The sequence below is a fragment of the Poecilia formosa genome, unplaced genomic scaffold, assembly GCF_000485575.1.
Source record: "Poecilia formosa unplaced genomic scaffold, Poecilia_formosa-5.1.2 Scaffold112, whole genome shotgun sequence".
NCBI lineage: Eukaryota > Metazoa > Chordata > Actinopteri > Cyprinodontiformes > Poeciliidae > Poecilia > Poecilia formosa.
Genome location: NW_006800051.1, coordinates 1319536 through 1335554, shown reverse-complemented (window position 1 = coordinate 1335554; position 16019 = coordinate 1319536). Strand labels below are relative to the sequence as shown.

Genomic DNA, 16019 nt, shown 5'->3' with positions numbered 1-16019 from the left:
CTGCTGGTTTCTTCTTCGCTGATCTGGCTGAAGGTCTGGATGTTTTCACCTGAGGCTCGTTATCGGAGTCGTCAGCCGACTTCCTGTCCTCTGAGGCGTCAGATTTGGGAGGAGAAGAATCCGTTTTGTCTTTTGCTGCTGGTTTCTTCTTCTCTTGTAGCGACTCGTCATCCGAGGAATCATCTGAAGCTAAAGACAGAAAAAGTAGCACTAAAGAACTCATCCATGAGGCACGGTGGTGGAGGAATGATCATGTGGACAACGATCCGAAATGAAGCAGCGCCGACAGAACGTAATCCCACCTTTCTTCTTCCTGCCTGCTGGTTTCCTCTTCGCTGATCTGGCTGAAGGTTTGGATGTTTTCACCTGAGGCTCGTTATCGGAGTCGTCAGCTGCGTTGGAATCTGAGGAGAAAAAAAAGTTAAATAAATATTCACACCGGCCTCCAGGAGCGGGGCTGCAGAAACGGGATGCGAGGCGAAGTCACCGGAGTGTCTGGCCTCTGAGGCGTCAGATTTGGCAGGAGAAGTTTCCTTTTTCTCTGTCGCTGCTGGTTTTTTTGGCGGCTCGTCGTCTGATGAATTATCCGAAGCTGGAAAGTAATCCAACGTTAAAAAAATCCGAACTGAAACCTGTTCTCGTTAAAGCAGGGGTGTCCAAACTTTTTATCACACGGGCCAAAATCAAAAATATAGATGTGAAAAATAAATACAGATATGGAAAGATTCAACAGTAAAAAATAATAATGGAAAAATTCAAATAAAATTAAGCAATTAAAGCTGATTCATTTTGTTGTTTTTTTGCAGAAAAGTACGTAATGTAATCGACTGTAGATCCAAAACTTAAAAGAAATTTCATCTAGTTTTCAAACTTTTGGACTTTATTGAACAAATTTATTCTGTTGTACGAAAATAATTTGAGTCACTTTCTTTCAAAATGCTTAAAGTTTAGTACATTATGTACAGCAATTTGTCAGTAAAAGTCTCCACATATTTGTGGTTCTACTCATAATAAAAATTGTTTATAAAAATACAAATACTCTATGTTGTGCTTTTCTATTGTGAGAAAATTAAGTTGGTAATAATTTTACCCTGAATAAAAATAAACAGTTTGAGTCTGTACCTGAGATGGACAGGACAAAGTTGTATCATTCTTTAATTGCATTTGGAGGACCCACAAAATCACTCGAGCAGCCACATGTGGCCCCCGGGCCGCCCTTTGGACACCCCTGCCTGCTTTAAATAAAGTGCTTTGTCGGCGTCACCTCCGCTCTTCTTTGAGTTGGCGTTGCCTTGGGCGTTGTCACATGACTTCTTGTCGTCGCTCTGCGGCCTCATGAGGAGCTTCGACAGCGGGACGAACTCCTCTTCATCAGAGCTGGAGCTTTCCTTCCCTGATTGGTTAACCAAAAAATAACAGGAAAATTACTGTTAATTCACATTACAATTATTAAAATAAAACTGTAGTATTCAAAAGTAAATCATAATAAGCAAGAGTACCATCAAATTAGCTTTTTTCAATGGTTTGTTTGAAAATGATGCACAGAAATAGATAAAAAAAATTTTTTAGCAATTTTTAAATTTATTGAGACATTTGTTGCTAGGCCTGTTGCATTAATCAATAAATCAGTTAATCACATGACAAATTAAAACAAGCTCAATAATAATGTCTTCCAGTGTTAAATTTTATTAGAATATAAAGTTTATAGATCTTTGACAATGTGTTCTTGCATAATTATGCCATTACCATTATATTATCGTTTATCATAATAACTTCTGGGAAGTATTGTCCAGAAAGATTTAAGGTGACAGAACTGTTGCAAATTAAATTCATAATAAAATTTGCTTTAATAAAGTCCATATTGATCCTAATTAAGCCTGTAATTATAATAAATATTTCTGGGCAATATCTTGTTCCAGAAGTTATTGCAGTCACGATAATATCGTTATATCATATTGGCATAAGAATAACCATAATTATTACAGTTATAAAAGTTATCAAATGAAGCCAGTGGATCTGCTTCAATAGTTGTATTGTGACTTTATAACACCTCACAGTGTCACTTATTTTTAAAAATCGGAAAGTCAAGCTTTTTAAAAATCATTGATCGGCCTGAAAATTGCAATCAGTGCAACTTTATTTAAGAGTTAATTATATAATTTGGCAATAATTTACTGATTCATCCCAGTTAATCATGTGGGCTAGTTTCTAGTCTATAGTTAGAAAAAACAAAGAATTTAACCAGGTTAAAGCAGAAATAGAGACTCTAAGACACAATGACCCACAGCATCACTGGGCCAAGTCCTCTTTAGAGAGAATAAAAGCTGTTATAAATCTAAATGTATACTGGGTTTGGATTGCAGCAAAATTTGCATTATATTTCCATAAAACAAGCCATTATTATTTTCAAATGCACGTCTGCAGAGAGTGTTTCAGCTCCAGTGTTGCTGTGATTTTACTAAAACAGCACATCAGTTCCTGGGAGGATGAGTGGATGCATCTCATGAATCCATGAGAAACCAAGGGATTCACTCGACCTGAAAATTATTTTCTGCACATCTGCAACCGCTTTGTTGGTGAGAGCAGCTAAGCGGAGTGATTTCCTCCCAGTTTGTGCTGTAGTAATGAGTAGAAGCGGCTACCTGCAGATCGGTGGGCCACCATGCTGCTAGCAGTGCTGGAGTCCATCCTCACGGTCTGTCTCACTTTCATCACGGAAGGTTTTACCGCTTTTATCAACCCCACCGCTCCCTGCGGTGCTCCACCGAACAGCACACACGGCTACGGGCTCATGAAACCCCGAGGAAAAGGTTAAAATCCGCCAGCTGCCGCAGTAAATACTACGTTAATCACTGCTTTGTTTTCTTCCGGTTAGCTCCAACAGAAAAAGGCGGGCGGCGGGTGTTGATGACGCGTCACTCGGTCTGTCGTCGTCGCTTAGCAACAAAATCTTAGTTAAAACTGTGAAATTCAACTCAATTCAAAAAAGTACTTATTAATCTTAAAGGGAAATTTAATGTTTCAACTCGTATTACCAAAATATCTTCAAAAAGTTGTTGTAGATGCTAATGGCTGTGACTAAGAAGCATCTCCTGTAGCAGTCAGTACACCACCATCGCTAAAGAAGCCTCTGACTGGATGGTTGTATCACAGTTTAATAACAAGGTTGCTCCAGGTTGTAATATTCTTTGCACCATAATCTTCAGAGGTTCCACAGCAGATCTCGGAACACAAAGAGATTATAAAGATGCACAATTAGGCATCTTTTATTTGTCAAAAATACATATTAGAGTATTTAGCTATAGTTGAAACATTAGAATGATTAAAATGTTTTTAAAAAACATATTTAGACTTGATATCAAAGTCTTGTTTTCAAATTAGCAGCATCAATAAAATATTTAAAATATATTTATAGTCACACTAATAGTTTTTCAGTATTTCAAGTATTTTTGAATTGCATTTTATTAAGAGGTTGTTTCCTTAAATGCCTAATGTCCTTAATTAGCATCAGACTGAAAATTTCACAGCTTCAGTGTTCAAATGTGCAATCTTTAATTACTATCAGATTGATGGCAAAACCCGATTTTTTTGTATTGATTAGCTAAGGTTTTAAAATCAGTGACTCAAGTATGTTTCCATCTTATAATTGAAAGGATGATTTAAATGTTACAGCAGGAGTTGGGCTGATCTTTGTGGCAGTTTGTAGCTCGGTTTATTACACAAACAAGACAAACAGGACATGAAGTCACATGAATCCTCGTTAGTCACAGTTAATGGAGAGAAAGTGAGGAACTTCTCCAAATCTCAGGAACGTCACTTTTCAGGAAGAATTTCCGTCGTTTTTATGCCCATATATTGAAAACCATCCGATGTTTTAGGGTCAGCACTTCCTGATAAGATCCCTGAGAAAGAAACAGAAGAGTCTGTTGTATTCTGAATGCTGAGGTCCACTTGGTAAGAAACTTACCGTTTTAAATCAAAAGTGCTGCGGAAGAATCACTCTGACTAAATCAACAACTCATCATTGAACATCGACTAGAAAAACTACAGATCAGAAATTTCTACAACTGGGAAAACTTTGAATAATCTGTTCAGTGATGATGGGACGCCTGAGAGTTCACCCACATTTCAGTATCATTGTTCATTGTGTTTCTGATGAATCTATACAGAGTTTGCATCAAATGACATAAATAAACAGCATTTCTCTGGTGGAAATGAGCTGCAGATCCGGACCAGAACCGGAACCGGCAGCAGAGACGGCTGTCACAGTGAGTACGGGGTTCGAGTTGGTGCTGGTGATTCAGAGAGCGGCGGGGCGGTCCAGTCACACGGCGGCCATCTTGCTGGCCTCTCTGACGCCGCTGAGGTAGGCTCCGGTCACCGTCTGAGGGAAGTGTCGGTTTGTGGCCTGAAGAGAAGAAGAAATGTGACAAACGGGTTTTAACTTTTAAAATGTTAAATTCCTGCACTTCTGGGATTAATCTTTAAATGTGCCTTTCCTATAACAATTATGCAGGTTGTCTTTGGATTGTAGCTTTTTCGGTGACTGTAGTATAAAGATGCATGACTGGGCATTTTAAGAGGTCAAAAAGACCTCTTAAATTTAAGCTAAAACTGGGCAAAGGGGCGACGCATGGTGTAACTGTAAACTGATTTTAGGCTGGAAGCTGTTGGGATTGTGCAGCAATGGGATTTAATGTATTTAGGATTAAAAAGTTTGTTTCATTCCTTAAGTGCCTGGTGTTGCTAATTAGCAACATAAGAATTTAGGTTTCTTATTGCATTTAACTCTGAGCTTCACATCATTTATACATAAAAATGATTAAAATCAATAATTATAATGGATAAAGTAACCCTCCCGACCCCACTAAGGGACAAGGGTGTAAAGAAGATGGATGGATGGATGGATGGATGGATGGATGGATGGATGGATGGATGGATGGATGGATGGATGGATGGATGGATGGATGGATGGATGGATGGATGNTGGATGGATGGATGGATGGATGGATGGATGGATGGATGGATGGATGGATGAAGTTCTGCTAACGAGAGTAAAAACAAACATTTTGAGGGAAGCAGCGTTACCTCGCCTGCAAAGAAAACTTTTCCCTGCACGTCTTCTGCCAGGATGTCGTAGGCCTCTCCGCTGCCCCCTGTCTTCACGAAGCTGTATGACATCTGGGCCCACACATCTTTGCTCCAACGTGTCACAAAATAATTTAGCGGATCAGGAACTTCCTGTCAAAAAATGGTAACAAGTGACATCCAGGTGCAGTAAAGCAGGTAAAGTCCGTCTGATTTCCATAAAAGAAGCATTTTAGTCGCTGCGTTGAAACAAACGTGTGTTTAAACACAAAGACGGTAAGAAAACAGCAATGACTTCAGAGAAAGAGCTGTTGCTGCCCATCAACCTGGCGGAGGTTAAAGGTCATCTCCAAGCCATCTGAAGTTCATCATTCTCCAGAGAGCAAGATTATTCCCAAGACAAAAACTAATAAAATAGTAATCAAAAATGTACAGATTAATATAAAAATGATTGTTTCCAAGAGGAGAAGCTCTTGGAAACAAGAAGGAGTTCAGCAGATTCAGCCTAAGGTCAGAGGTCAGAACATGAAACTCAGAAATGACCAGAAACAGAGCTCCATCTCAAACTCTGCAGGCCTCAGTTAGGAGGCTACAGGTCAAAGGTCGTGACCCTGAACCAGCATGGCTGCTAGAAAGGATTGAATCAGAAAGCCTTTTCTCTCTAGAAACAAGATGGCCACCAAACTGAGCTTAGCAGAGCTGAACCTGGATGAAGGACAGGAATACTGGGACAATGTCCTCTGGACCAGCTGTGCAGCACGGTGGTGGAGGGATGGTGATCTGGGCTTATTCTACACCTTGCAGCCACTGAGTGGACACTGATCTCCTCTGCAGAACAAATTGTCCCAGAGACATCTGCCTTGGTGCAAACTGGGTCATCACAGGACAATGACCCAGAACAACACAACTAATCTGTTGTGATGGTCTAGTCAAAGTCCAGACATCCTGCTGTGCTCGCCGAAGGTTGATACCTGGTCTGTGAAAAGCTCTCGCAGGACCTTCAGGCACTCGTCGACCACCTCCGAGTCCTCCAGGTCCCCGACGGCAGAAACCGCGTCACCAGACATGATGGACATCAGCACAGCCTGTTTCCCCTGGTCGTCACCAAAAACACAAAAACAGTTTTGACAGATTAAATATCTGCAGAGTCTCAAGCTCTCATATTCTCATTGCAGCTCAGGAAGTGTTGACATACCACCCGAAATGCAGAAAGCAAACATTTTTCTATGCTTCAAAATTCAGATGAATTATGCTTTCGTTTTTCTTCAGTCTTGATGTTTTGTCATTTCTGCCACTAGGGGCAGTATTCTGAGTTGCTGGTTTTGATCGTTTCTTTTTCATTGATGTTAAACGGAAACCGTCTGTGATTGACTTCAAATTATGAACACAATTGTTTGCACCAGGTTTATAATGGTTTTTAGTTTTTTATTATAGTTTAGTTTAATTTAGTTTGTGACTTTTTGTTTGTCTATTTCAGTTAGTTTTTAGAGTGTGTTTGCTAAGTTTTATTAGTTGTTAGTTAAATATTACTTTGTTTTTATGAGCTACAGCATTAATTACAGTCTTTTCATATTTTGGTTAATTTTTAGGTGCAGAATTCAAAAAGGTCAAAGTATTGTGATTATGTTTACATTGACTGGGTATAAAATACTCAACAGAAGACACGATTTTCAAAAAAAAAAATTAACTATTGTAGAATAACCCACTGACTTTGGGGTTTTATCCAACTTTTGCTGTTCCCATTTTGCAGACCAGCGTTAGGAGGATTATGGAGTGCTGTAATTTGTCAACAGCTGAGTAAATGGCTTGGGTGTGAAAAAATAAATCACATCAGTTTGAAAAGCTAATAAATTGATACATAAACATGAAAATGAAGGATATTACATCTATAACTCCTGTATGTTTTAGTTTTATAAAAGCACAATGTAGAACTTATAGTTTTTGCCCGTTAATTACAGTTTTTATTTATTTCAATTAACGAAAATTTTTTCCCAATTTCAATGTTTGTTATTTTGTTAGTTTTAGTTAACTATAATAACCTTGGTTTGATACATTTTTCACACATACTTTGTTTGTGAAAGACACAACAAACGTTGCAAGTTTTTTAGTCATCCTGGGTTTCCATACAGGAGAGCAAGAGTTTATCAGAGTTGATGCCAGAATATATTTGAGATTTAAATGCACAAACTGCAAATTATTGTATATATATATTATTATATATATATATATATATGAGCAGAACCTGAGAGAAACTGAGGATTTTAGGAATAATTTCTTGCTAAAACCAGAAATCATCTGAAGTCGATTCAGTAAAGTCGTTCAATAAAACCCAGTTAATAGCGTAAAGTGAGTAAAGTGCCAACCTGTGGGTCGAGGTCGTAGAAGACGCTGAACATGCCTCTCTTCTCTGGACACGGCGGGATGTGACCAAAATAATCCGCTCCTTGGATCTTTGAGTCCCAGAACCGGTTCGGAAACTGAAGAGCAATCTGCAGGATAATTTACTGAGATTAGAAACTGTAAAACCTGCCAGATGTTTGGTCTCAAACTCAGCGGGTCACAAGTAAAACGCTCAAAACGAAGACGGACAGTTCAGAGAAACTGAATGTTCTGGTTTCCTACAATTGTAGGTCCAGATAAACTTTCAGGAACATTCAGAAAAATGTCAGAAATTCCCACATAAACAATGTAATTTGAATAAAACCAGTGTGGGGAAACCAAACCCGTTTGGTCCAGCAGAACCAACGTTTACATATTAACAGCTCACAGGAAGTTGGACTTTATCTTTCACTGGATTAACTTTCGGTTTCATGATTTTCCTCACCAAATATTTGTCTTGGTCCAGTTCTGACCCAATTAAATATAAATGAAACTTGTTGATTCAAACAAAACAAACTCAGATTTACTGTCTTTATATTTGAAATCTGAACCAAAGTTCTGATCTGATCCTCATCACTTTTTGAGGCTTAAAATCTTGCGGTGGTTAAGAGAGAGCAGAAAAGTGGGGAATCACCATAGCAACAAGAGACTTGTTTTTGCTTTTTGTTACACTTAAATGCAGTAAAAATACAAAAAGCAGTTTTTAAATGATTTTATTTATGAAGAGAATGGGAAAAAAATGAATCCAAACCAACCAGGTGCTCCGTCAGAAACCTCCAGCTGTGCTAGCTGGAGAAGCAGAGTAGCTAAATAAATTTAGCTGCCAGCCAATCAGACAGATGAGCATTTCAGATGATATTTCAATTAGCTATTTTAACTTATACCTTAAATGTAATGATTGAGAAACATTTTAAGAAAAAATAAATAAATAAAAATAAAAATAGTTGATTCAATTTATTTTATTTTTGCATTTTCCCCTTCAACGTTTTTAGCACACCCTGGTGGCTACACACTGTAAAACTCTGGATTACTATATCTAACGGTTATATTTGGGATTGACTTTAATCAACAAATTAAATCATCATTTAAAAATAACTTTATATTTCCACAGGTTGTTTTTATTTAAAACATTTGACAAAAAAAGAGTAGCAAAAGAAGAAATCTGCTGCACGTCGCCGGACTGGAACAGAAATCTTTCCACTGATTACCTTTTCTATGATTCCTGCTCCCAGACTGTGGATTGCCTTCAGCTTCCGTTCAGGAAGTGGCGGGTTGAAGCGGATGGCGTTCTTCTGAAGCAGAGTCAGCGGGACCGTAACGAGCACCTGGAGGACCACAGTCAACATTAAAACACACCTGACGTGTTGCCATGGAGACGATCCAGTTTCACAGCAGGTGTGCTACCTTCTGGGCCGTCCACTGGGATCCGTTAGAGGAGGTCACTTTAACGGCGTCAGCTGAGTAGTCTATGGCCTGAACCTGGAAAAACAACAAGACTTCAGCAGGAAGTGGAAAAAACTTGGACCTTTAATCATTTCAACACTAATAGGGCAGCATGTTGCTGTAACTGTGTGTGAATACAAGAATAAAAATTCAGGTTGGATGTTTTTAATTTTTCCCATCAGTCACTGGAATTTCAGGATGCATTTTTCAAGATGGCCGCCTCTTTCCAGCCCTTTAGTTCAACTATTACCATAAAATGTTCCCCATTTTCATGACTTTATGAACTTCATGTCACATCATTTGTTTTAGACTTTGGTCATTCTATTCATACAACTTAAAATAACAATATGTAGCAAAATCAGAAACTGAGGACTTTGTTGTTAGCGAGTCTCACACCAGTCGCCAACTGGAAGGAGAAAAGGATGTGATGCAGACTAAGGGACAGATGTCTTAATGGTTAGCGTTAGCTTCAACTAATGTTTCATTTGCTTAGCAGCTTAGCGTTATTGTCTGCTCATATTTTTTATGTGTATAGCAGTAGCTTCCACTACTATGTCTATAAGTCTAGCATTAGTTTCCACTAGCTGTTTTATTTGCTTAGCAGCTTAGTGTTAGCTTCTGCTAATTCATTTCTGTTTAGCTTTAGCTTCTGTAATTTTTAAAGTGTTTAGCAGCTTAGTGTTAGGTTCTACTCGTTATGTTTACCAGATTAGCTTCTGCTAATTTTTCATCTGTTTGTGTTTAGCAATTTTGTGTTAGCTTCAGCTAGTTTTTACTGTGTTTAGTGGCTTAGCATTAAAAACTGCTAAGTGTTTTCTTTAGTGGTTTAGTATTAACTACTACTAATTTTTCAGCTTTCACAAAGTTTTTAAATACTTAGCGGTTTAGTGCTAGTTTTTGCTAATTTGTTAACAGTTAGTAGAGCTAAGATTCTTGTTTAGTGAATTAGTGGTTAGTGCTTCGAGACGTACCGGACAGTTGGTGCGGATGTCGAGGCCTTCAGCCAGTTTGTGGAGTAAAACTGAGTAACCCTTCGTTAGTAGAGTGTGATCTCCTGAGAACTGGGCGAAGAACTCGTTGTGGTCCCAGAATCGGGCCGATACCTACAAAGAAACAAGAAGACACTAGGATAGGAATGTCCCGATATCATTGTCTCTTTTGCTCTATGTGCAGTGCAGAAACTCACCTGGTCTAATGTGCTTCCGCAGGCGAACTCCAGGTTGCTGAGGTGAAACTGAAGAACTTTCTCCTCCAAATCGCTGAACTGCATCCCAGACTCCTGCAGGAAGTTCTTCTTTATCTCCTGAACCTTTTCTGTGGAGACAATAAAACAATCAGACACATGCCTTCTCCTCTGAACTATGTTCTAGATATTAACAACAAAACCTGCGCCACAAAGATAAATCTGGAAAAATAAAGATTCAAAGACAAAACACCTGAAGAAACAGAATTATGACGCAAGTCTCACACAAATGATGTAAAAAACTCAACATGGCCGCTGAGACTGCAGATACAATTTAGTTCCAAATATGGAATTGGAAAAAATCTGATATTTTTGGATGAAAAATTCAGATTTTGGTCGCTGTGTGGATGTATCCACTAATGAGAAGTGCACAGCACCTCCTAGTGGTGAGTCCTGGCTCTGCGACTTGTCGTTCCTCCAGTCTGAAACCACGTCCAGGATGGCGTTGAAGTGGAAGTCCATGCGCTTGTCGATGGCCGGGTCGGTGGCTCGCCCGCCCTCCTGGAAGAGGTCGCAGCGCTCGCCCAGCTTGTGCATCCTGATGCCCATCTGCAGCAGAGTCACCATCATCATCATCATCAGCGCCCCCCAGAGGCGGCAGCGGCTACAGCAGCTGAATGTGCCGGCGGTTTGAGCAGAACCTGTTCACACATCAGAGCGATGGGGTTGTTCACGCAGCCGTTGACGATTTGGGCGCCTCGGCCTACGGTGACGCCCAGAGAGCCATCGTCCCAAACCCGACCGCCGATTCTGTCCCGGGCCTCGAGCAGAACCACCTGGATACCAGAACATTCGGGAAGTTATCGATTAATCTATCGATTATTTTATACATAACTGATCATTCAGGGGAAAACAATAAGGCTGAAAAACCTGTCACAATATAAGCATTTCATATCAGTCGACAGCAATAATTTCTGGGGTTTTTGTTAAATGTATTTGATTTGTTTTATGTGTAAATCTGACATGCAGCCAATCTTTTCCTGTTTCATCCACAGTTTTCTCTCCAGGTGGGGAGACTTGAAACTGCTGCTGCACCAGTTACTCCACTGGTTGTTGCTAAGCAACCGAAGTTGGAGGGGGTGCAGTGGGGACTTGAAACTGCTTGTTACCAGCAGGTTGTTGCTAGGTAACCAAAAAGTGAGTGAGTTGATGGCAACAACTTTGCTCAGCTGGCCAATAGAGGATGAGCCGCTAAATTCAAATTCAAAAATACTTTATTGATCCTGAAGGGAAATGAAATGTTGTTGTAACTCATATTGAATCAAATTCTTAGAGTTATTGTAAATAGTGATTGCAAAGCTTTTCCTCTGCCTACATTTCCCAGAATGCCATGCGGTTCTGGATTGGAGTTCAGTGATCATTCTATATAATGAATATTCTATCAGCCGTATTATTTATTGATACTGATTAATTTCCTTATTGATTTATTGTCCAGCCCTAGCTGCAACTAATAACTAATGTTAGTTATTGATTAATTTATTATTCCGACGATTAATCAATTCATCATATAAAATATAGCACTTTATGCAAATTTTCCACTCAAGCCTTTTTTTTTAATACAATATCAGAAATAAGAAAATAAACAGGTCATTGCCTAAAATCCAATAACATTCCATCAGTGAATGTTTGATCATTTGTAGCAAAGGATTCATCCGCACTAAAAAATCCTTCTAACCTTTTTACATGTGAAAAGCTCAGCTTTGAACATCAAATATGATGATAATATTTTTGATTAACCGATCAGTTATTTTATAGCAACATGATTAATGGAAAATTTATATTTTTTAGCAAAATTTGAACGGGATGAAACTACAACTACGCCACCAGAGTTTTGGGTTGTGCTTATTTACAGCGGTTTTTATTTATTCAATGTTAAATACAAAATTAATACACTTTTTGTACAGTTTTGGCTTAATTTCCGCTCTGAATGCGTTCCTCTTTCAGCAAAAATACTTTTTTTGAGTCTATAATCCAGTTAATGACAATTATTTTGATTAATCACGATTAATTGTTTCAGTCTAGAGCACAATGCTGGGATCAGACAGAAAAAGCTCAGAGGTTTCCGGATCTCTACCTGTGTGCCAAAGTTCTGCAGCTGCCGGGCCGCAGCCAGTCCTGCGGCGCCGGCACCGATGACGATCACCTTCTTCTGCGAGGAGAAAACACATCATGAGCCCAGATTGGATGATGGATGGATGATCAGCAGGAAGACGCAGAGATTCTCACAGAGCGGTATCTTTCAGGCAGCAGAGGCTGTTTCACTGCCAGAACGCCGGTGTTGATCAGGCCCTTCCTGGTCATGAAGTGGAGAACCCGGTCCAGCTCCTGAACGCAGCACACGCGCACCAAACCACGAACGATGATGTGCTGAGCACACTTCTCAGCCGTTAGCACTTCCTTCAGAAAAAACAGAGAGAAATACATTTTATCATTTCCTGCCTCTAATTCTGATTTTTAGAAATATGTGATCATATATGGCACAGAGTGCCATTTTATAACACAATCAAGTAACTATGTTACCTTGTGATGTCATAAAAGTATCAAATATGACTAACAGAATTTTAATTAACCCTTTAACAACATTTTTACCAGCGCTGCTCTGACCAGCAGCTCCTATAAGGAGCTCAGCAGTTCCACCAGCCGTTTGCTAACTGCTGCTGGCTAGTCTGAAGGAGCTGAGTGGGGGAGGAGCTGCGCCATGAAGGCAGAGCTAGGTCCACCCAGGCGTTTTGCATAGCTGAATGGTTGCCATGGAGATTAAAGGATTTCTCAAACATGCATGAAAGAATCAATGAAACATTGCAGGAATGTTTTTGATGAGGGAATAACATTATAACATGATGGGACGATCAAAAAGGTTGATTTTATGTGATAATGCCCCTTTAGGTGCACAGCCTCACTCTGCAGCCTGGTGCTCACCTTGCAGTTCTTGTGCCAGGAGGCCAGGATGAGGTTCCTCAGGGCCAGGTACATGGTGGGGTCCCGGGAAAACTCTGGAAACTCGTAGAGCTCGTCCAGCTCCATCATGTCGGGCCGCACACACAGAGCCTTGCCGCACTCGTTGGGCTGGTAGAAGGGCTGGAAGTACGGACAGAGGCCTGGAACTGACGGAGAGGAGAAGTGATGATGCTTTGCTCCGATCCAGAACGTCGGCCCATCTCCTGAACTTACTCTGCGGCTGCACGGCTCTGCACGGCTCCGCCCGCAGCTCGGTCATGGAGACATTGCAGGGAGAGCCGGACGGACTCATCCCCACGCAGTCAGGATAATACGCCGAGAGGAACGCGCCGGCCGGGCTTTCCTTCAGCAGCGGAGGCAGGATCAGCATGGAGTGCCACCAGCTCTCGCTCACCTCTGCAACCCTCTGGAGACAAAAACCACCCGGAAACACTCATTTGTCATTGTGCTTTGGTATTTTGGTTTTAAAACATTTCTGCATCTTACCAAGTCCTCTGGTTGGGAACACTGGTCAGGTCCTTCAATCTGCGAGCAGAAACAACGTTTCCATGGTGACCAAACGGCAAAAACTGGGGTGGACTCTGATTTTTGCAGCTCCTCTTTACCTTGACGTTGTTGACCTTCATCCCGCAGCGGTATGCTGCTGCCAGGGAGGCGGTGAGCTGGATCTCCTTGGTCAGCTGGCGCCACTTCCTGCAGTCCGGTTTGGTGCACTGAACCTGAAGGGAACGAAACGTTACTGATGAGACAAAAAAAAAAAAACGTTGTGAAGGAGGAAACGTTCAGCCGCTCACCCAGAACGGCAGCTGCTGGTCGGCCATGAAGGCCTTAAGGCTCGGCTCGCTTTTCCCGTTACTAGTCCACACCTTCCTCCAGGAAGCAAACGTCTCGTAGCCGTCCTTGTGACTGCACAGAAAGACTTATACCAGGGTTGTCCAAACTGTGGCTCTGGGGCCATTTGTGGCCCTTGAAATGTTTTGTTCGGCCCCTCAACAGAAGTCAATAATGGTAAAAATTTGTTGGCCAAATTGAAATTTAAATTCAAAAACAGAAAATTTGTATTTTTTAAAAATGTTTTGGATGTTTAATGACACATTGAAAAAACACAAAATTTTACCAAGTATTTATAGTTTTTTGTGCAGTCCTGAATTTGCTGCATCATAATATCCTTCCAGTGAGTGCTGCAGGTAGATGTACCTTCTATAGTAGTGATCAAAGCACTCGTTGCAAAAATGTTCACCACATGACAGGTGGTACCAGCGAGAAGTGTATCCATTTTTTGCACACCTAAAAGGAAAGAAAAGCCTCTGTTAGAGACAATCCGAGTGACTGACCTCTCACCTTATTTCAGCTCCACTACCTGTCTGATGCACTCGCAAAACAAACTGGGTAGATGGCCGAACATCCTGCCTTCTCACACTTCCTGTACTTCTTCTCAGCCTGCTCATCTTCCTCCTCTGTTTCCGTGGCTTTCCTTTTACTCTGGCATCCAGAGGAGAGAATAAAAGATCAGTAAATGTAAATGGCATTTAAAGCCACCATCTTTACAAAAAGATGTTTTTTTGCTAAACCTGTCACCATGGTGTGACAGTGTAATATCAATAATCTCCTCCACCTCCTCCCTGAGCTGCTATTGCCATTTGAAGAAATGCACAGAGTCAAGAGGAGGATCTCAGCGCTGCCAATCAACCTCGTGAATTAGATGCTAAATGTTCTAATGGCGGAGAAACAACTTATTATTACAGAAAAAACTGTTTATCCTCCCTCATGGGTAGAAATGCTAACTAGCTTTAGCATTCACTATGAGCCTTGTTGATGGGGAGAAGCTGCATCACAGCAGAGGCTTGAATGGATGGATGGACTACTTTTGTTTTATTTTGTTTTTCTTTTTAATAAATGGGCCTAACTTGAGTTTTGTCACCTGTGGTTGAAGTAAATTGGTAAATTTGGAAAAATATTTAAGAACGTTTAACAAATATGTAATTATGAAAACAAATATCTATTCTTTCAATAGGAGTATCTAAGCATGTAGTTTTCGAAATGAGACGGAAGTTTAGCATCGAAGCAGACATGTTTACGGCATAAACACAGCCCTCCTGCTGCAGCTCACCTGTCCAGGTGGGGGGTTGTTGCTGCGCTTCACCCGGGTTGTGCTTTGCCTCCCGGAGGAGCGCAGGGTCTGTCCGTCCCCCGAAGACTCACCGGAGCTCCGTTTCCTGGCTCTGCGAGCACCGGAGCCATTCCCCGAGTAATCTGCAGACAACAACATCAAAATGTGTCGGAGAGGAACAATGGAGCAAAGCAGCAGACAGGCCTTTACTGCGACAGATTAGCGTGTTTTAATTACAGATGCGGTTATAAACTGTTTAAAGTCGATCACCAGCTGATTGAGGTCATTAACAGCGAGCAGGCGCTGAGTTTTGGACATCTTAAGCTCTTTAAATTAACCAAACAGCAGCTTTTCACTTTAGCACGTTAGCAGTTAGCAGCTGTAACACCAACCTGCGTCAGACAGCATGGCGTCCCGCTGAACTCCTGTTAAATCGGGGCTCAACCTGCCTGTTTGTTTATAAAAAGGTTCAATAAATAAGTTAAATTATCTTTTGTTGTTGTGAAGTAAGAAAAGCGCAGCTGACATCAGAAAACAGCTTCCTGTTTAGCCCAGGAAATGGGCGGTTTGGTTCGGCTTGCTTTTGGTGTTACATTTAAAGTACCTCGTAAATCAGATATTAAATTTGAAAACAACGAAAAGCCAAACCGATTACCTGTACAATCCATTCACAATTTATTTCTAGAACATTTTCATAAGTTCTGATATTTAAGATATTTGATGTAAGAGAATATGATTCTATAGGCCTTTGTAAAATTAAATTAAAGCGATATTAAACTTTAGGTGAGCAAACAATGA

At 40.5% G+C, this 16019-nt stretch overlaps 2 protein-coding genes across 2 annotated transcripts in view; both read right to left on the bottom strand.

Annotated features, from left to right (window-relative positions):
* The window catches only part of LOC103143471 (nucleolin 2-like), an 11000-nt gene extending 8076 nt beyond the window's left edge, over nucleotides 1-2924 (bottom strand). Inside the window, exons 1-5 of the mRNA XM_016675315.1 lie at nucleotides 2643-2924; nucleotides 1265-1393; nucleotides 488-592; nucleotides 303-404; nucleotides 81-189 (exon numbers count right to left, since the gene is read on the bottom strand). Of these exons, the coding sequence (XP_016530801.1) occupies nucleotides 81-189; nucleotides 303-404; nucleotides 488-592; nucleotides 1265-1393; nucleotides 2643-2712 (515 nt within the window). The 5' untranslated portion in view covers nucleotides 2713-2924. The remainder of the gene's footprint in view (nucleotides 1-80; nucleotides 190-302; nucleotides 405-487; nucleotides 593-1264; nucleotides 1394-2642) is intronic.
* A 763-nt stretch (nucleotides 2925-3687) lies between these two features.
* kdm1b (lysine demethylase 1B) lies at nucleotides 3688-15767 on the bottom strand. The gene is made up of 21 exons (XM_007560029.2): nucleotides 15614-15767; nucleotides 15222-15364; nucleotides 14472-14593; nucleotides 14309-14398; nucleotides 13906-14017; nucleotides 13717-13830; nucleotides 13598-13636; nucleotides 13325-13517; nucleotides 13073-13257; nucleotides 12380-12550; nucleotides 12228-12302; nucleotides 10795-10929; nucleotides 10531-10702; nucleotides 10097-10224; nucleotides 9882-10013; nucleotides 8872-8946; nucleotides 8676-8792; nucleotides 7452-7577; nucleotides 6060-6182; nucleotides 5089-5241; nucleotides 3688-4408 (listed from the first exon to the last, which is right to left on the bottom strand). Exons 1-21 carry the CDS (start codon nucleotides 15627-15629, stop codon nucleotides 4325-4327), a joined length of 2505 nt encoding a protein of 834 aa, XP_007560091.1. The 5' UTR covers nucleotides 15630-15767; the 3' UTR covers nucleotides 3688-4324.
* Nucleotides 15768-16019: the final 252 nt, after the last annotated feature.

Excerpts from the sequence above, each read along its gene's own strand:
- kdm1b (XM_007560029.2), bottom strand. Across the intron at positions 13,518-13,597 it reads GTTCCCAACCAGAGGACTTG|AGGGTTGCAGAGGTGAGCGA; the intron begins GTAAGATGCAGA and ends TTTTGTCTCCAG. Across the intron at positions 4,409-5,088 it reads AAGTTTTCTTTGCAGGCGAG|GCCACAAACCGACACTTCCC; the intron begins GTAACGCTGCTT and ends TCTTCTCTTCAG.